This window comes from Brachionichthys hirsutus, chromosome 23 (genome assembly GCF_040956055.1).
Source record: "Brachionichthys hirsutus isolate HB-005 chromosome 23, CSIRO-AGI_Bhir_v1, whole genome shotgun sequence".
Classification (NCBI taxonomy): Eukaryota; Metazoa; Chordata; class Actinopteri; order Lophiiformes; family Brachionichthyidae; genus Brachionichthys; species Brachionichthys hirsutus.
In genome coordinates, this window is record NC_090919.1 from 3,209,675 (window position 1) to 3,229,191 (window position 19,517).

At 44.9% G+C, this 19,517-nt stretch overlaps 3 protein-coding genes across 3 annotated transcripts; 1 reads left to right on the forward strand and 2 right to left on the reverse strand.

The window, feature by feature from the left end:
* Positions 1-1,361: 1,361 nt before the first annotated feature.
* khnyn (KH and NYN domain containing) lies at positions 1,362-6,785 on the reverse strand. Its single transcript, XM_068755795.1, has 9 exons — positions 6,682-6,785; positions 5,686-5,949; positions 5,471-5,605; positions 3,234-4,939; positions 2,873-3,003; positions 2,565-2,661; positions 2,367-2,474; positions 2,180-2,281; positions 1,362-2,102 (listed from the first exon to the last, which is right to left on the reverse strand). Exons 2-9 carry the CDS (start codon positions 5,908-5,910, stop codon positions 1,733-1,735), a joined length of 2,874 nt encoding a protein of 957 aa, XP_068611896.1. The 5' UTR covers positions 5,911-5,949; positions 6,682-6,785; the 3' UTR covers positions 1,362-1,732.
* Positions 6,786-8,073: 1,288 nt separating this feature from the next.
* On the forward strand, positions 8,074-13,556 carry ripk3 (receptor-interacting serine-threonine kinase 3). Its single transcript, XM_068755801.1, has 13 exons — positions 8,074-8,129; positions 8,670-8,833; positions 8,932-9,100; positions 9,590-9,745; positions 9,844-9,992; positions 10,097-10,146; positions 10,260-10,421; positions 10,807-10,889; positions 11,006-11,066; positions 11,345-11,409; positions 11,681-11,732; positions 11,815-12,065; positions 12,305-13,556. The coding sequence occupies exons 2-13, from the start codon at positions 8,676-8,678 to the stop codon at positions 12,512-12,514; spliced, it is 1,566 nt and encodes a 521-aa protein (XP_068611902.1). The 5' UTR covers positions 8,074-8,129; positions 8,670-8,675; the 3' UTR covers positions 12,515-13,556.
* Positions 13,557-14,582: 1,026 nt separating this feature from the next.
* Positions 14,583-16,079, reverse strand: si:dkeyp-74b6.2 (cerebellin-1). The gene is made up of 3 exons (XM_068755806.1): positions 15,774-16,079; positions 15,408-15,527; positions 14,583-14,780 (listed from the first exon to the last, which is right to left on the reverse strand). The coding sequence occupies exons 1-3, from the start codon at positions 16,077-16,079 to the stop codon at positions 14,583-14,585; spliced, it is 624 nt and encodes a 207-aa protein (XP_068611907.1).
* Between the last annotated feature and the right edge of the window lie 3,438 nt (positions 16,080-19,517).

Consider the following 19,517-nt stretch of genomic DNA (forward strand, 5'->3'; position numbering starts at 1 on the left):
ACTGTTCAGATTAAGAGGAAATTAAAAGTCCTGACAGCTTCCACACAAACAATGCAAAACAGATACATAGCAAATAATTTTGCATTATAGCTTACATTTAAAATTTTACACGTCTGGACTTCCTTGCGGCAAAGGCATCGATGGTTCAGATTCAGATTCAGATTCAGACATCTTTCATTCAGACAAGTATCATTTGATGATACTTGAAACCTCATGATTTATGCTTATTAAAGCAAGTCCGTTGAGACGCTCTTGTGACATCGTGGATCTCAGGTCAGTTTTTATAAGCTTTAGTTTGGAGAAGCTCCTCTCTGCAGCAGCAACTGTCACGGTCTAGCTGAGGTGCGCACTGATAAATCGCCCACTCCCCCCCCCCCCTCCTAGGACGGTCAAGGCATTGTGTTTCAGGTCATACCAAGAATGACAAACAACAAGGGGGGGGGGGGGGGTGTTGTTTTTTATTTTTTCTGTATTTGTTTGTTTTTTATTTTCTAGGCAGAGCATGAGAAAAGGGCGCCCGTTGGGGCTATAAATTATAACTATTATTAGTTTATTTTCATTTTTTTTTATTTTTTAATATAATTAATTTTCGAGGCTTGGAGTGGCGCCCCCTCCAGCTGGTGGCGCCCTAGGCAACTGCCTAGTTCGCCTATGCCTAGAGCCGGCTCTGGGTCAGATGGTGCATTCTGGGAAGAGTCCAGCTTCACTTTTCCCCCTCAAAGGATGCTAAATTATAATATGTTTCAAATTCATTTTGGCACATTCAAATAATCCCACATTCCTGGATTAAATCTACCAGATTACTCCCACCTGTGCCTCAAAAACAACACACTGTGGTGTTTGTTACTTCCTGCAAATGCAAATGTGATAAACTGCTGGTTCAAAAACAGAACAAGGCCTCAGCCTTTACCTATTCTCACTTTAAAATCCTGCAGAGGTGAATCAGACACCACTAGACATGCCAGACATTTTTTTTTCAGAGCCTTTGAGCCTCTTGCGAAAAATTCCTGATTGGGATTTTCCAAAAATAGATGTACCGCTATTGTTTACAACTCGCCTGACCAGTTTAATATGCAGCTATACCTCAGAGACAGGCAAGCTAGATCCTCTTCTGGAAAGTCTGAAAAAAGAAGAGTCATCCTACATTGGAAATGAATCTTTTATCTCCCTGTGTAAACGAAAACCAAAATTTCAATTTCTACTTCGACTACAGAAACCACCTAATTGCCTCAATAACTTTTCATAGTATATTTTAAGTAAACTATTTTTATTTAAAGGCTTTTTAATTAATCACTGCAGAGAGGTTTGCACATAAAAGAGCAGCAAAATGCAAAGGCACAGGAAAGGGCTGAAAAACAAAATGTGAGAAAAAGATTTATTTAATATTAAAAAATAATATTTTTGTATTTGTAACTGAATAATAATAATAGGGAAGTCTGCCTTCTGGTGGCCATAATTCGCTACTGCAATTAAACACAACCTCACGATACATTTATGAACACGATGTTGTCATCCCGTTTTCTATAGAGGGCCAATTATTAATCAGTCGATTTTAGGAAAGACCAACAGCAAATTTTATATTTTTTTATATCCCCTGGAACAAGAATGGAGTCTTAAAAAAACAAAAAAAAACATTTTCTCAAGGCTGGTGAATATGTGTGTTAAAATAAGTTATAAAATACCCCCCCCCCCCCCCCACAAGACAGGAATCCAGACACATGCCGAACAGCCGTTAGATCAGGACCAGGATCAGATCGGTCAGGAAGTTGACGTCAGTTTCGTCGGGGTAACACAGCAGCACAATCTGAACCATGTGCTCCTGACCTGCGAAAACCAGACAGAGCTGCTGCCGCAGAGTCTCCGTCTCATCCGGACTCCTGTGCCGTCCAAACTGGTCCTGGTGTTCCGCTTCTCCCCTTGTCGCTACCCCTCTGTCCCCGCCGCCGCCGCCCCCGCCGCCGCTCCCGGGTGTCTCGTCCAGGGCTCCACCCGGTGTTCGGTCGCGGAGCTGCAGCAGCTCGGTTTGGGAGCGCGGACTCTTGCAGGAAGAAGGGAAAGTGGCGGAGGCACCGGCGAAGGAGTGGCGCCCCGGGTGAGGAGCGCTGAGAGGAAAATAATAAAGACACGACTTCAGAGAAAACAGTTTCTCCATTCCTAACATTATGTGGCTTTTGATTACCTGTGCTCGGAGCGCAGGAAGTCGTCCAGGTGAGGCCCCCCTCTGCCGAGAGGGTCGTCCGGCACCATGAAGTGGTCGCCAACAAACGTGTACTGAAGAAGTCTAAGGAGGCAAAGCGTGCGGCGATCGGGCCCCTGAGAAATGTCGACCGTCGTCCGGGCATTCGTGCTTTTCCCATTTTCCGTACCTTTTCTTGATGATGTCTCTCCACACAGGGGTCTCATCGGTAAGGTCTCTCAGGTTGTCGTTGGTTACGATCACTCCGTCCGTCTTCTGCGCGTGCTGAAGCATTAATCTGGCGATAAAAGCGAAAGGAACTCAAAATCCCATGTAATCCGATTCAAATATACTCGAGTAGCAAACAGACACAAAGACGTTTGTCTACCTGTCGTCGTACGAGGTGATCCTCTTGCCCTGGACCTCTCTGGACGGGGTGTAGGAGACCATGCCCAGCTTTTGGAGCTCTTGTAAATAGTGCTGCTCTGAGAAGCAAGGAGAAGACGAGCGCGGCGCCACGTTTAATCCACAGCGAAGATGAAAAGGCAAATTCTCACACACACACACACTCTCGTCGGCCAAATTCTGATCTGCCGTTGCAAAAACGAGCAGCTCAAAAAGCATAGAACCGCAGAGGGCCTTTGGTTTAGAGCTCTTTCATCTCGTGAGAATTCACTAATGATGATGCAATAGCACCTGTAGCCTTGGGGTTGCTTTTTTGCCTCCACTGCGGCAGGAGGGCGCAGACGTCACGATGGCCCCGGTCCCAAAAGTGCTGCACGGCCAGAGCGATTCCCCGGCAGGAGAAGAAATGACCCAGGCCGTGACTGTGGAATACGCGGAATCATATTTATATTTATAGTAAAGTTCCATAAAAGAAAAGCAAGGAAATTTAGCCTTATCCCAGAAAAGGGAATTTGTATCGTGTCTTTAAGTTTCTGAGAAACTTTATTACACACACATATATAAAACCTACAAAATATTTATAGAGTGGCATCTACATGTGATTTACGGGGAGGGGGGGGGGGGGGGGGGGGGTCCCCTAAGTTCTCCCCACCTCATGGCCACGTTGCTCCCGTCGATGACGACCGTCCTCAGCTTGGGGTCTCCGGGCTCGTCCGTCAGCGCGAGCTCAAACGGCGTCCGCAAGCTCTCGAGGAAACGCTGCTGCCCCGTCACCACCACGGAAGAGGCGGCCGCGACCCCCCGTCTGTCCCGCGCCCCTGCAGGAGAGGAGTCTCCGCCTGCGACGGTGGAGGGCCGAGGAGCCTGGAGCGCTCCTTTTAGGGCGCCCTTGTCGTGTGCTGCTTGAGCTTTCCTCGAAGCGGGCGGGTGAAGCCGGCGGTCGGGGTGGCCGTGCTGTTTATCGCTTTGGAAGCTGGCCTGAGCAGGTCCTAAAGACGAGGGGTACGTGGCCGTGGGCGGGCCTTTGACTTCGGGGAGGGCGTTTCGGGGTGGCGCTTGCGACGCGGGCGGCTTTGACGCGCGCTGATTTGCATTGCTTTGATCGTCCCAAGTCGAAAAGCCCGGCTCTGACACAGGGGCGCTTAATTTCGGCGATGCTGCCCCTCCCTTATCTCGACATTCCCTCCTCTCTGCGGATACGAACGGCTCAACTTCTCCTCTCCTTTCATCCTCCACTTCCCCGACCCGTTGTCCTCCTTTATCCGGAACCACATGGCCGATGCCTTTCCGTCCCTCCTCCCGGTCGCTCCCGTCTCGCTGCAGCTCCAGGAGCAGCTGGTGAGAGGATCTGTCAGGCAACATGCTGTAGACTTTGGCGACCTTCTGCTCCGTGTACCCGCACCGGGCTGCGGCTTTCTTCACCACCCCGTAGACAAAGTCCTCCTCCTCCTCCTCCGGTTCGCCCTCTTTTCCTTCGGCGCCGCCAACTCCCTCAAACCGCCTCGTGCTTCCCGTCGCTCCCCCCGCAACCTCTCCTCCCGTTTCATTGTTACTTAACAGCTCGCCGCCTCCTGCCGTTTGGTCCCCTTCTCCGTGCTCCACCCGACAGCGCTGGTCCATCTCACTTTGATTCGAGGCAATGCCGGCGCCATTTTCCTGATTCGCTGGGCGACGCTGAATCGTCTGATCCCGGCCACTGGCGTCCTGCTCTTGCTGAACCAAGTCCAGTATTTGCGAGGCCTCTTTGAGTCCGGTTCTGGCGAGGACTCGCTTCACAACGGCGTCCGTGTAACCCATGGCGGTGAAGAACTTCAAGAGAAGCAAAAATTGGAGCTCCTGTTCTTCCTCGTCCCGTCGTCCATCGGTCCCTTCGGCACCCGGTGTTGCAACTCGCTGCACCTGATCCTCCTCTCCGACCCTCTGTGGAGAAGCTAAACCTTCATCAGCCCCCTCTGCCCCCCCAGACGTGGAGACGGGCTGGACGTAGGAATCTTCGGTTGATCCTGCCGCCGTCCCTTCAATCCACGGATCAGTCGTACCATCCCACCTACTGAACGAATCCTCGCGTGGTGGGCTCGGGTACGATCCAAGCCCCGAATCTTTCACCAAATCCAGAAGGATTTCCTTCACCAACCCCGGCAGCACCAACAGATCCAGGATATGCCTGTCCTCCCACTTCTCCACCAGAGCCTTGAAGGCCCGACGTGAATCCAGAGACTCGCCTGACCCTCTGTCCCCAGCCTCGGAGCGTCTGGACTGCGTGCCCTCGTACTTTTCCACCAGGTCTGTAATAAGGGAGTAGGCTCGCACCACTGGCTCTGCAAGGCCCGATATGAGCAAGAAGCCCACTGAGCCGACCTGGGGGGGGGAAGGGTGTCATAAAATAGTAATATGGGTAGTTCAGAGTATCAGCAGAGGTACACCGCTAACCTCCATTTGTCAAAATTGTAACTATTAATTTAAAATACTACTATAGTACTCTATGATATTTGAGGATTCTACAGAAGAATTGAGGAGCTTTTGTAATCTGAGGTGGAAAAAGGTGCAATCATAAATCTTTGTGTCAAACGCAAGACCCCGGGGGCCAAATGTGGCCCTCCACGACCTTTATTGTGGCCCGCGAGAGCTGTGTGTGTGCAGCCATTTGTTTTTGTAAAATGCTGCATCTGTCACACGCGTTCTCAGCAGCTCACAATCGCTGGTCGTACCGTCGTTTCCGCCCCTCTCAACTGTGACAAAAGAGTTTTGAACAAAGTTAATGCCAAGACTTCTTACATTTCTACTTTTCCCATCCTCATATTTGATAAACATTTTTTTTTTTTAATATAGAAATAAGCAAATTGTAATTTTGTCAATATAAATGGATGCAGCCCATAATGCAACACTCACCACTATGTGTGCTGAGGTGCTTCTCATCAGGGAGTCCATGAACAGCCCTCGGCCTCCACAAAAGACACAGTGAAGAACCCCGGGGTAGGAAATCTCCCGCTGCGCCTCCTGGTTCAGGACTCCTTTTACAAACAGCTACGAGAGACAAATATACGGTTTCATCGTTCTTTTTTTTTTTTTTTTACTGTAGGACTCTGTAAAATGTTGCCGCTTACTTTTGCGGCTTTCACACGGCCGCTCCGCCCTCGCAGTTTCAGCCATATCTGCCCGTTGTTGCCGCGAGGCGACTCATCCACCCCGATGTCAAAGGTCACCCCGAAGATCCGTTCCACGGTGCCGTGGTGGGAGCCGAGCGATCCGCGCAGCACCCCGTCACACGCAAACTCATCCACCACCTCGGCTTCTCCTCCTCCGCCTCCGCCGCTTTTCTCGCCGTCCATCCCTTGGGTTTTTAAACCAGCGCTAAAGAGTTGATCATACTGCAAAAAATTCGAATTGCAACAAATTTCTCTCACGGTTTGGTGGCAAAAACATATTTTATGGTAAAACCGCTAGTTTTTTTTGGGACCGCATTGCACTCTGAGGTAGTTCTATATCGCACGTTATTGGAGGTGGGAGGAGAGACCGATCCATCTTTACGATTGAAGCAGGAAGTAAAGGAACAATGAGAGGAAACAATGTTGCAGGAGAATCACGGTGACCTTTGAACCGTTTGATCTCCGCTATAGGGTGGAAACAAAGTAACCAAATGAACCGAGCTGCTGCAGAACTAGAGATGCGTTCATATAGGTGAGAGAAATGGGAAACCTTGAGACCATGTTTGGTCTCTCATCGGATATAAATGTTTTTTTTTTATTATTATCTTTGCCCTGACCTAAACTCCCCACCCCCCCCCCCCTTCTCTCTTTATGCTCCACAAGTCGACGCCTTTCATATAAATATTTATTTAACCAATAAAATCGGGAATGAGCATAAATAAGTGAAGTTTATAAGATATATACTCTGTCTGTGTTGTTTTCAACTGGACAAATGTTTTTATACCTCTCTGCAAGTCATCCTTGTATCCCACGTGACGTCACAACAACAACAACAACAACAACAACGCCGTATCTACTGCTTTGCCCCCCCCCCCCGCCACCGAGCTCGACACGTCGATCGTCGTCAGATTTGAAAACCACGCAATACAAAATAAAACAAAAGTGCGATCGAACCGTCTTCTCGGTGCCGCTCGCTTACGCCAAGTCGGTTTCGTTTCCAGCCGCGGGAGAGGCGGCGGAGTTCTGGAATCACCGAGCGGCGCTTCTCCCGAGTTCACAACATGCCGTTATCCCACCAGAGGATCGCCCCGCCCCCCCCCTACTCCCCCCCTGCTCCCCCCCTGCTCCCCCCGTCTTCGGTACCGTCTTCGGTCCTGCTTGCTGCTGGGCGATCGAGCTCAGCGGATGAGGAAGTCGTTTTCACCGTACGGAAAGCCCGAAGACAAAACCGAAACTAAATGAAAGACCTTGAACGCACCGCGGGACACCGGCGGTCCCCTGAGATGTCGTTCACCGGAGGGGGGGGGGGGGGGTCATTGTTGTAAAGGTAATGATCCGAGTTAGCACGTTTTAAAAGTGGACGATTCAAACATATATATATATAAATATATGTTTGCGTTTTTTTTTTTTTTTGAGATCGGAGTCAGGGAGTCGGGGGGGGTTTCCAGTGACGTCAGAAGCGGGGCTTTTTCTTTCTTGACAAGTTAACTCCCGGTTTGATCACATTTCCGTCTGAACCTCAGAGTGTCTTCAGAAACGGCTTTAAAAATAAATATAGAGATCATTACACTAATTTTATACATTTACAATGCATACTAAAATGGGATGCACTTTCTATTGGGTTATGTGAATAATATATATATATATATATATAGTGTACAGTGCAATATTTGGACCCTATAGGGATAAAAAAAAAAAAGCCCTTGGCCATATTTCAGCCCTTTATTTTGTCTGTTGCTGGCTAACCTTAGAGCAGCTGTAATACAATTCATTTGGTCACTGATAGTAAACTGTCCAGTCATGCTGCCAATAACAAACCCTCCTTTGTCAACAATCAAAAGAGTCACGTGATGTAAAAAAACAAAACACAATTGTAATAATTTCCTTGTTTGACTCCTGCAGCAGAGCTTTGTAGAATATTCATTCCTGTTTCTTTCTTCCCCTCGGTTATCAAATAAAGACATAGAAAATCCCTTTTAAGAGTGAATTTGATCATTTCAAAACAGGACGGATTGTCTGTAAAATTGATCAAACTTTCTTTGTCAAGCATATTCCAGGAAGCAAAAGGAGCCCATATATTATCATCCACACTTTAAAAAAAAAAAAGAAAAGAAAAGAAAAGAAAAGGTGAAATAGAAAATACAGCGACTTAAGCAACCTACGAATCTGATAGAGGAAAGCGCTAAATGTAACTACAACACTTCTTGCCACCAACACTGTGCAATCCAGAAGCAGAAGTAAAAATAAGGGTTTATGGGACGCAAGGCTTTCAATTCTGCTTTTGCCTGCAACGAACCAGAGCTTCTACGACCGCAGGAAACACAACAGCCATGAGGCTTTTCAGGCTCTTTCCCTTCGGTCAGTGGAGTTGAATCATGAGGAAGAAGAGTATTTCCCTCAGGGTGAGTTGTTTCCCTATTCGAATGATTGTCATCATTTTTTTAATGATTGCATTTTAACCGTCGTATTCATTTTATTATAATAACATTCAGATTCTTATTGGATTCTATACCCTTTAGCCTGTTTGTCTATTTCGTCACAGTAGGCTACATAGAAAGATATATCTGTCACGCCAAGATCGTAAGATTCTTTTACACTTTGAAACTTAAATTGTGAACAGGGAAGTTGTCAGATTGCAACTTTTTATTTACTGTCTAAAATCAGTTAAACGCAATCTAATAAAAGAGCAACTGTCTCCAAGCCCTCAAACCCTCTTTGTGGCAGTATTTGCCTGGTATATATTAAACCAAATATTTCCAAACGTGTTTGGATTTCTTACCGTGACATGAGAGGGAGGTGGGGGGGGGGGGGGGGGGGCGTCTTAAAATGAAGGAAACATTACTTATCATCTTTTTTTAAGGAATTTTCTTTCTTTTTAATGTGAAAACAAACTTTTCAGGCTTGTTAGAATGTAATAAGTCATGAATAATGTCCTCCTCCAGTAAGCTATGGAGCTATCCAGCTACCCAGTTCTTCACATAGTCCAAGACACTTGCCTGGCGGAGTGGGAAGTCATTGGCTCCGGGGGTTTCGGACAAGTCTACAAAGCTCGGCATCGCAAGTGGTGCTGTAACGTGGCCATAAAATTGCTTTACCATGACAATGGGTAAGTGGTTAAAAAAAAAAAAAAATCTATGGACCTCAATTAAAAGAGGATATGAGATAGTCATGACGCAAAAAAAATAAAATAAAAATGACTCACAGGAACAGCGCATCATTGCTGCGAGAGATCCAGATGATGTGTCAAGGAAGCAGCCCGTATGTCATTCAGGTGCTCGGGATGTTTAAGGGTCGACTGCCCTCCTCTGGTCCGTCAGTGCAGCTTGGTCTGGTCATGGAGGTCATGGAGAGAGGTTCGCTGGCCTGCCTACAGGTAATGTTGAAGGTCATTTAGTAGGTGCTTCCAATGTCCTGATCCTAATCTGACTATATACACTTAAAACGGCACTGGTCTAAAATGTTTCTTAAAGCCAAAACGGTGTTTATTGTAGCAAACACAGAGAAACAATTTAATTCCAATCATCTCATTTTAAATAATGCTAATAATATATATTTTTTTGTATAATAACACTAGCTAACGCTAATGGTGAACAGACTTTATAATAAAAATCAGCAGTTGTTGTTTGCATAAATATTTGCTGTACGCTAGCATTTAGCTCACGGACCTGCTAACATGCGCCACTTTGTCTGTGCCAGCACAGCAATTTCCTTTATGTCAAGACATCAAATGAACATATTTACTGTTCCCACAAACCAATATGTTTTATTTCCCAATACAACGTTGAAATGTAGTTCACCATAAATGCTATTCCATATTCCTTGTATGTGTTCTAACTATGCAACAAATAAACTTCTCTGTCAGGACACCTTGCAAGCAACACCACCCTGGCCACTGGTCTACAGACTGGCTCACCAAGTGGCTCTTGGTATTAACTTCCTCCACAGTCTGTCGCCCGCCCTGCTCCACCTGGACCTGAAGCCCAGCAACGTGCTGCTGGACTCCTACATCAATGCCAAAGTGAGTCCCGCTTTCTAACGCTGCGTTGCCTTTTATTATTTCTCTTCCACTGACTGCTTCCTTCCTTCCGTTCTTCTCCTTTTTTGCAATTGTCTCAGCTCACGGATTTTGGCCTTGCTCGGTTTTGCCAAAGCATAACGCGGGTTTCGAAGAAAGACAGCGAAGACGAAGGGGGGACAATCAGCTACATGCCACCGGAAGCCTTCGAAATATCATACAGTCCAACCCGGGCCTCTGATATCTACAGGTACATGACAACAAACCTGCTCCCAACTCTCCGATGAGAGCCGATTTATCGGCAAAGGCACAAACTAGCTAATAATAACGTCAAAATCTCTTTCTCTCCTTCAGTTATGGGATACTCTTATGGTCTATTGTCACAGGGAAACAACCATATGCAAGTACGTGACTGTATTTCTTTTCTTGCTGCCCGTCTCAGACTCCATCTGAACTAAAAAAAGAGCTTACGTTTTGAAACTCAAGTCAATAAAGTCTCGCTGGTTCTCCATTGCAGATGCAATGTCCAGCATAGTGCGCTTTCGCATCCCGCAGGGAGACCGTCCATCGCTGGACGAGATCAGAAGCCAGGCCGTAGGGATTGCGGGGTTGACCGGGCTGATGAACCTCATGGAGAAATGCTGGGACACCAAACCCAACCAGAGGCCCACGTCCTATGGTGAGACAACATGTTTACCGGGATAAATCATAGGATTATCGCTAATATTTTGACCATTCATGTTCCCCCCAAACATGAACTTGATTCACTTTTGTGATTCCAAGACATTCACGCAGTGATCACATCTGATTATTATTATTTTAACCATCTAATTGATGGATTACCATTATATTTGGTACATACATCAATGTCACCGCAGATTATTTACCAATAACTTTTAATTAAGAACCATTGTGAGTCAAAATTTGAATTAAATGGATCAAATCCCCCCCCCTCCCCTTATTTAGTAAGATATATATGTCACCAGTCATTCTTTGTTAGTTGATGACTTATTTAAAATTACGACTTTTTTTGTTTTCATGCAACATTTTTTTTTTTTTTTCAGTGTGCACAACTGAGACAGAGGAACTGTATAAAATTCACAAACATTCAATTGTTGACGCAGTCCATCAAGTGCTGAAGGAAATGGTAAGGAACAAACCTCGTCACTAACACGAGATATGCTGAGTTGCTGAAAAATGCTGGCATGACTCAGCAGTTATTTTGTATGCGCAACCGTTTTGCTTCTTTTTTTTTATTTCCAGGACAGGAAGGAACAAAGTTTAACAGAACGGGTTCAGGGAATTTATATCACCGAGGCTTCAGGTCAGTTTTTTATGTTGTATGTATGTCTGATTAGCTTGCCCTGATAACCTTTACCCTTATCAGTCCAATCGCCCCTCATGACTTAAACGTAACTAACCCAAATGCCCAGCAGTAGCCAATCAGAAACAGAGGAACTGGGTCAGGCTTCCGCTATAGTAGGATTCAAAAATGTACCAACTATGCTAGCTATTGTCCCCTATCTATTTATTTCTGTAATTAATATTTAACTTTAAAGCACTACATTAAATTATTGTATTTTTTTATTTTATTTTATTTAGCAGCGAGAACCAGGTTTGAATCTGTCAATGCCTACGATGTACCGACGGGGTGTCCGCCAGTCCAGGTGAGATTAGATAATCTGGGTGACAATGTGGTTTTGTGAAATGCTAGTTCATTTAGCATGATAGTTCATATCGGACCGCTTTATGACTGTGATGTTTTTAGCTCATACAATGCTAATTGCCAAAAATAAGGATTTTAATAAGACACAAAATTTGCAATTTTTTAAAAGTGTTTCTTTAAATAAGCTTAAAGAGTCGGAAAGAATCATAATTGGTTGATTGCAAACATAGTCCAGGAACATATTGATCCAGATTATCTCCATTTCATGACAGGAAATGGTAGCTGGTTGGATAACAAATCAAGGAGGCAAAGACAGATTCAAAGGTAAAAATGAAAGTTGAATCTACGTGGAAGCCACCAAAGAACGCAGCAAACAAACCATCTTTCAATGTCTTCTCTCTTTCAGATCCACATCCGTCTCAAGCGAGCATGACCGACGGTAACCTGGGCGGGGAATCCAGTGACGACAAAGTTAAAGTATCCTCTGTTCACCCCATTCGCTCGACACCTTCGACCAGGGGATCACCTGAAGGCACAGCGGCCCAAATTTCGCAGCCGGATTTGAGGCCAAACCAGCGTCACGCTCAACCTACAGAGTCCAGGTTGAAGGACGCGTTACCTCAAAAAGTTGCTACGCAGGCTCCAGCGCTCATGGAGGTACGTTTGTCTCATGTCGGACGAGTTTTTGGCGCTGATCCGTATGATGTGTATCAAGTCACAATCGTTTCCAATAGATTAAAATGCCATATGCCTTTAATTCTATAATATAAAATGTTGCAAAAAGAGATTCACCGACTTCCAGAAAAGAGGAAGAAAAGCAAACTGTTGGATGATTCTGCTTTGGAGGCATTCACGGATGGATTTTCAACCATAAATGTTGTTTTTTTTAAATACAGCGTCAGTTCTCCAACCCCGATGCCCTCCCCTGGCATCGTCCCCGCGCGCTCGGCGTCCACATCCAGCTGAGCAACGTGACCGGATTTCAGCATGGGAACAACAACACCATGCACATCTACGCCGCCGACTCCTCAGAGAGGAAACGCCACGCCACGGCGCCGTCCAGCGTCAACCTTCCACTTCCGCGAAGCAGGAGGGAGAAGACATGAGGCCTCGGATGAGTTGGTCTCTCATTCTTCAAGGTTCTCTGTGATTTGTTCGTTTCTTCTCAGCCAGCACGAAGGTCATAAAAGTTGTAGTTATGTGTTTTTCTTTTCTTTTTTTTTAAGTTAAATGTCTTTTCATTTATTGCGTTTCATATCTGAATGAGATTTAAAGTTTCTGTTTTAAAATTACATTTGTAAGTAATGATTCTTTCATGTTTATTACAATTTTAAGGGAGTCTGCTGCCCCAACTTACCTTTGAAACATGTACAGTTGCCATTTACCATATACTGTATGTAAATGCTCTCCTCTCTGGGTGTAACCAATCAGATGAGAGAGAGAGAGAGAGAGAGAGAGAGAGGTGCACCTGCATCAAGATGCAAGATAACCCAGTTTTAAATTGATCTCTTATTGATGGTAGGATTTAAAAATAATGCTGATATGTGTCAAATATCAGCCCCAGACATTTTGGCATATTGTTTGATATTATTATGTAATACTGTATTTGTGTTATTATCAAAAAGAATCCTATAAAAAAGGCCCAAACTAACAGCATTGTTCCATCTTTCGATACTTCCGGATTTCCAATCCTGTCTGCACAAAGTATAGGATATAAATATTAACAAACAGTCCACCAGCCCAAAAATGTTGATTATATGCCGTTTTTAAGATCATATTTATTATTTCTGCAGTTAAATGAGTGAGAAGCTTCATTTTGTTACACGATCCCCTTTAGCTCTGAAAGTCTTCAGCGCTTCACACTGCAACAATGAATTCACAAAGTGCAAACACGGGCCTCTGCTGCGCATCGCGGCGTTGAGACAAATCGGATGCGATGGTCCAGCGTGAGCTTCTGCAGGCTTCTGGCAGAGGATCCCTTCTTCCAACGCCAACCCTCCCATCTGGCACGAGACCCACTGCAGAGAAGCACGATCAAGAGGACGAGGATGCAGGTTTCATTTAAGGTTAAAGCTAGAGTTTGAATGCTTATAGCCTTACACTTATATGTGATCATGCATGTAAGGAAAGTATCATTAGCATTAAAGTGTGGACCTGTGTGTTTTTCCTTTGCGATGCCCTTTATATAACGTTTCCTGCACGCTGCAGGGGTGCATCCTATTTTCAGAACACCGTCTGTCTGCATCAAATGATTTATGGAGCTCATTTACAGTCTAGTAGAGGTGATTTGGAAGACATATTGTCAGAAACAAAGACACGCCTCAAAGCAAATGCTTGTTAGAAAACGTGGAAGACGAGAACGGCAACGGTAAATGCTGTTGTCATAAATTCTTCCAGATTATTTCTGGATTTAAAGGTTTGGTATAAGATCATAAAAATGTCAAAGTCAGTTCTTAAATGACAAGAAGCTGCAAAACCCACAAGTTCTAAAAGAAAAGGGTACATTTTAATTTGAAATCCAGTCAACTTTTCATTATTTAACTTCGATTCAACTGACTGAGCTGCAGCTTTGAATTCTATTTACATTTTCTTAAGTCTCTTTTAAAACATTTAATCGTTAAAGAAAAAAATCTTATTCACGAATGCTAATTATGGCAATAATGATGATAATTATGTTTATATGGCTGATTGAGGAACAAAGAACATTGATGGACAAAGAAAACCTTTTATTAATTGAAGTATCCAATATCATATTTTTGTGCAGAGCTCAGTTGAGACATGAGATTAACTGCTGCTCGTCCGTGTTGACCATCAAGTAGAGCAATATCTCAACGGAACCGATGCGGCAACACATCTGGAAGAATAAAGCTTTAAACTTGGGGGGGGGGGGGGGGGGGTAGAACCTTTTGAGGATAACATGAAGGATTTTTCTGTATTTCATGCATTATTAAAAAAAAATTACAAACCTTCTGACAGACTGACTAAGCAAGCATAGACGACACATTACAGTGGGAAGAACCGAGTGACAGGAAGCCATGAACGTGAAATAAAAGTGGAAATGACATTCAGGATTATTCAATGCGTTCATTTCGATGCTGCGTCCGACTCCCGTGTCTTTTATCTACGATGCATCGCTTCCTGCCCTCGGCTCTGACAATTACCATCGACACCAGTCTACAAAGGAAACACCAGGAACCCAGAGAAAGTGGAGTACTTCCAGCCGCCCATCAGGTTCCCCCTCTCCAGTTTGAGGTAAGCTTTGTCCCCCCTCTCCATTATCACCAGCCCAGCGTTGGTGGCGGCTTCCCTGGTCACGTCCTGATCTCCCGCGAAGGCTGATATCACTGGCCAACCGTTGAGGACCAAACTCACCTGAGAGACACGGAGTCGGTCGGTGTCAGTATAGCAGGTCTGGCTACTTAATTCATCTTGAAATTAAAGACAATGACCAGACTTGGAAAAATAAAAAAAACATGAAAATGCGATTTTATTTGTCTGATTTAACCCTTTAAAGCCAAACGCATCATATTTGACACAGTTGGCCTTTCCGGATTTTGAGACTTCTACTTTAGACGTTTGATATTTTACCCCCCAGAAACACATACATCTGAATTTTCCATTAATTTTTTCCCCCAGATTTAGCAAAAGTTATATGAATTAGAGCACTTATATAAAAATGCATCTTTTTGTTGTTGTTTTTGACACATGTCTCAGAAGTTTCCATTAAGACTTTATTTTCCAAAAAATTACTTCATGGTTCAGGCTTTAAAGGGTTAATTTAGAATGATAATACAATTAGATTATTCAGCAGCTAATACATGCAGCTTTATGTTGTCAAATCCCCCCCATCTATTTTCATGAACTTCTTATCAACCTTCTTGCAAAATTTTTGGATGAAAGCGAAATTGTAAAAATTCGATTTTCTCCATCGCTGTTTGCCCCGGAAACGGAATTTTATTTAAAAACCGAACCGGTTTTTAAATAAAATGTTGCTCTTACCTGTATCGTCTGCCGGTTGTAAACTTTGACGACATGAAAGCTGAAACTGTAGACGCCCTTTCTCGGCGCCTCGAAGATGCTCCTCGCCGGATCGAAGTGGCCGCCGACGTTTACGAGGATCTGAGTCGGAGATCAGAAGGAGGCGAAAGGGCGGTCAGACTTTCAGCCAAACTGCCGCTAGCAACATTTTTGAGGAACCATGGGGTAATAAAACAAGATGGAATATGTCCGAACACAAAACATAGTTTATAACGGCTGCGTTTGCCTTTTCATGGACTAACATGAAGAGGTTTCGGTAAAGTTTGACCTTTTTAAGTTGCTATTTAAATGGTCAAGCAACCAACTTTTACACTATTCGACACACACCTGGTCGAAGTAGATGGTCATAGTGCGGTTGCTCATCTCCGACGGCTCGTGGTTGGTGTTACGAATGGCTGAGAAAGCCACCCGGCCGCTTCCCGACCTCACCGACATGCCGAGGGCATTTCCCGACGGCTCTGCCGAGGGGGCGGAGTCGCACACCACCAGACACTTTCCCTCCAACACGATTGGCTCTGTGTCATTTTGGCAAATGACCCGCGAGGGGCCCCAGGGGGTCAGGAGCAGCAGTCCGAAGCAAAAGACTGAGCGGACATCGAGGTGGGACGACGGGGGAGGAGATGGCGTCGGCATCGTTTGCCTTCTTTTGATGACTTCTGGATGTTGTTGGGGCTTTTGCCACGACAAACCTTCAACGGGGGCGCGTTTTCCTACCTTAGTTTAGCGACAGGATCATAATCAGAATGTTTCGACTGAAGGTTTCTCGCACCTCTTGGACAGTAAATGATTCAGGTAATCCTCAGCTAACTGTAGCCGACGCCGGACGGAGGTGAACTAGAGATTACGAGAAACTGGCGCCAAGATGGCGGCTTCCCAGCCGACTGGAGGTTCCTCGGGGAGAATGGCCGTCAAGCCAGCGGGGTGATGGCGCACGAATCCGAACTGGTTGGGGGGGGACCCTCTCTCAAGGCGTTGCACCTGTTGGAAGGATTAGATCACAATTTCTTAATTTTCTTTTACATTATTACCTCTTGGGGGGGGGGGGGGGGGGGGGTCATGCAATCACCGGCGTTGGTTTGTCTTGTTGGACTTTTAGCAAGATAACTCAAAAGGTTACAGACGGACCTGGACTGTTCCTTCAGTTTACAGATACACACTGCACAAAATACATAATGTTTTGGCCAGGATGAGTCCCCCCCCCCAGTCAATATTGCCAGGAGGTGGGGGCAGCGGACTATCAATCCCACCCCCGAGAGGCCATCTGCGGGTAAACATGCCCCAATAATTCTCCCTCTGCCCCTTCCCAGTTCAATCCTTCATCCCTGCACATGCATTCCTTTACATAACGAGCACACGCAATAGACAATGCAGTACTAACAGTAAACGCATCCACGTACTAATTCACGCAGCAGCCGCAGCAAAGACACGATCCGCCAAAGCAAACTGTGTTTTTTTCACATTTTATTTTATTTTTCCTTTCTTTTTTATTGTCAGCGTCATTTATTAGAATCAAACGAGACGAATAAACAATTAGCAGAGGCAGACGATCCAACTGGTCCAAACATTTCCTACAAAAAATCATCTAAAGAGGAACTCACCTCTCCTTTCAGACGCCGTTCCTAACAGAGACACAGAAAAATGGCTTTAACAGTAAAGTTGGAGCATTCCAGCAGAGTGGTTATACCTCGCTACCTTCAGCTTGATTTCTGTTCAACTCCCTCTCTTTTCCCCATCGATCCATCCATTCCCCCCCCCCCCCTCCCTCTCTTGCTAGCTACACCTTGGATCCAGGGAACCCCTGTGTGTTCGAGCAGACGCTTAATCACATCACAAGCTTTGCGGCCCTTCTGTTTTTCATGGCTCCTCAGTCCCCTCTTTTTCCTGCCCCCCCCCCCCCTCCTCCTCTTCATCGCCTTTACGTCAGACGTCACGCAGGGAATCGCAGCATATTGCAAGGCTTCATTAAGAAAAGACTATTTACGCAATATGTAAAATAAAACCTGGTATTTTTTCCCTTTTTTTTTTTAATTGCATGCATTTTAGCCCACTGATATTATTTACCTTTAAACCCACTTAGACTGTTTGAATCTGAAATTTTACATTTGTCATCTGTCTTTCACATCTCACTTTTCTTCTAGTCTGAATGAATGAATTAGGTTTTTTTAAATTATAATTATTGTGCACTGATTTTAATTTGGTGGAACGGCGACTTGGGCTCTACAGACATGCCGGCTTTACGCCTCTCTGTTGAGCAGCTGCCGAGACAAAGCAAAGACAAAGCAAAGTGTCTATAAATGAAATTACTGTATAATGCTGTGCATTTGTGCCGTGCACCTCAACAGCTCTGCGCAACACATCGGCGCTGCCAACCTGGACTCATCCTGGCCAATCAAGATGCAATTGATGCATCCCAATTCAGTCTCACGGGGGGGGGCCGGTCCGCTTCCAAATGCAGCCCTCGTTTGCCCGAATTTGCACAGCCGGTGTGTTGGTTTTGCAGCCCTCTGTGTCCCACAGTCTCTTTTGTGCAAGACGGCTATTTAAAGAGCAGGAGGATGATTCTTATCCTGTCGATAAACATAAGCCTCAGACGTTAGAGCAATGAGGGATTGAATTGAACGGAGCTAGAACCTGCAGTACGTTGCAGGATGACAATGAGAGCGTTTAACAGAGGATTTGGAAGTGACACCCAACATGCTATTCAGGAGTGTTGAGAGTAAAACATCAACACTCCAGCTGTGATTGTCCTGGGATTCATGCGGGCACAAACACACCAGCTGAACCCCGAGTCTCAGAAAGACACTCTGAACTTGGGGAGTTAAATCACGTTGGCTGGGAGCATGCAGGAGGTGTTAAACTCTTTAAATAAGATCATCTCGGAGACACAGGAAGATTTATTCCGATTTAATTGCATTAGCGCTTGGCGCATCAGGCCAAACACACGCCACTGTCAGTCCTGTAATGTCATCAGTACCTTCAACCTGGAGCTCACACGCTGGCGCCTGCAGGCCCTAAAACAGTCCACCCTGCGATGAAACTGAATCTGAGTCCATCATAAAAAATGTCTCTGCCAAAAAAATTAAATAAAAATAAAAATCAGAAATAAAATGATTAATCCAAAGTGAAACTAACATCTTGGTGTCCTTTGTTTTTTCATGAAAAAAAAAAGAGGAAAATAATCCACGTCACTGTTGCTGTGCAGAGTTAGACCAAGAAATCCAAGTATCTATGTGGTTAAAATAGGTATATGAGATATGAGATAAAACCCACAAGTACAGGTATTGTTGTTGTTGTTATTGTGAAGCTAAACAGCCTAAAATTTATTATTTACAAATACAATAGGTGCCGGAGGTGACTCCTGCATTGTAGCTTGGAGCTGTCAATATTCAGATAAATGGTGGTTAAAAAAAAAAACAGGTGGAAAACAAACAGCAAACCAGTTATGGTAATTTCCCTTACTTCAGACAGTATTGCTTGCTGTATGAACAAAAAGGCCTGAACCTTTATTGCCTCCTTGAGCACTTGGTGATGCGTATTTATTTGTTCACACTGTAACTTTATATTTTATGACCTTGACATGTAAATCATAAACCAGAGAGTCCAGCTCTGCTTTACGCTTTATTGTCACCGAGTGGTGCAGCCTTCTGTATATTACGCCATTTATTCTTCTGTACTTATTCACACAATCAAATATATTTAAGAAAAATGTATTATACACAGACTTTCATCTCAAAAGTCAACGATTACACGTCCTTCCTAAACTTTGTGGCCATGGAACAGGTGTTTTGTCGCCTGACACGCGGCATCCCGATGATCGTCATGTTATGGCCGTTTATATAGGTTTTAAAAATCCATTTATTCCCGGTGGGAATTAATCAAATACGCTGCAGTAACTGTGACATGCTTGTGAAGCAATGCAGCGCTGCAGCATTTCCCCCTCAGGTGTGTCAAGAGTGGAAAATATTCCTCGTTTGGCCTGGGACGACGGCCGCGCCCGTGAAGCAAACACAACCTTTCCTTGTGTGAGAGCAACGGTTAACCCTGATCACCCATTGCACGCACACACATGCA

Excerpts from the sequence above, each read along its gene's own strand:
- khnyn (XM_068755795.1), bottom strand. The coding sequence starts at position 5,910 with ATGGACGGCGAGAAAAGCGGCGGAGGCGGAGGAGGAGAAGCCGAGGTG. Across the intron at positions 4,940-5,470 it reads GCACCTCAGCACACATAGTG|GTCGGCTCAGTGGGCTTCTT; the intron begins GTGAGTGTTGCA and ends TCCCCCCCCCAG. Across the intron at positions 3,004-3,233 it reads GGGAGCAACGTGGCCATGAG|TCACGGCCTGGGTCATTTCT; the intron begins GTGGGGAGAACT and ends CGTATTCCACAG.
- ripk3 (XM_068755801.1), top strand. The coding sequence starts at position 8,676 with ATGGAGCTATCCAGCTACCCAGTTCTTCACATAGTCCAAGACACTTGC. Across the intron at positions 10,147-10,259 it reads AGGGAAACAACCATATGCAA|ATGCAATGTCCAGCATAGTG; the intron begins GTACGTGACTGT and ends TCTCCATTGCAG. Across the intron at positions 11,733-11,814 it reads AGGCAAAGACAGATTCAAAG|ATCCACATCCGTCTCAAGCG; the intron begins GTAAAAATGAAA and ends TCTCTCTTTCAG.
- si:dkeyp-74b6.2 (XM_068755806.1), bottom strand. The coding sequence starts at position 16,079 with ATGCCGACGCCATCTCCTCCCCCGTCGTCCCACCTCGATGTCCGCTCA. Across the intron at positions 15,528-15,773 it reads TGACCATCTACTTCGACCAG|ATCCTCGTAAACGTCGGCGG; the intron begins GTGTGTGTCGAA and ends TCTCCGACTCAG. Across the intron at positions 14,781-15,407 it reads ACAACCGGCAGACGATACAG|GTGAGTTTGGTCCTCAACGG; the intron begins GTAAGAGCAACA and ends CGTGTCTCTCAG.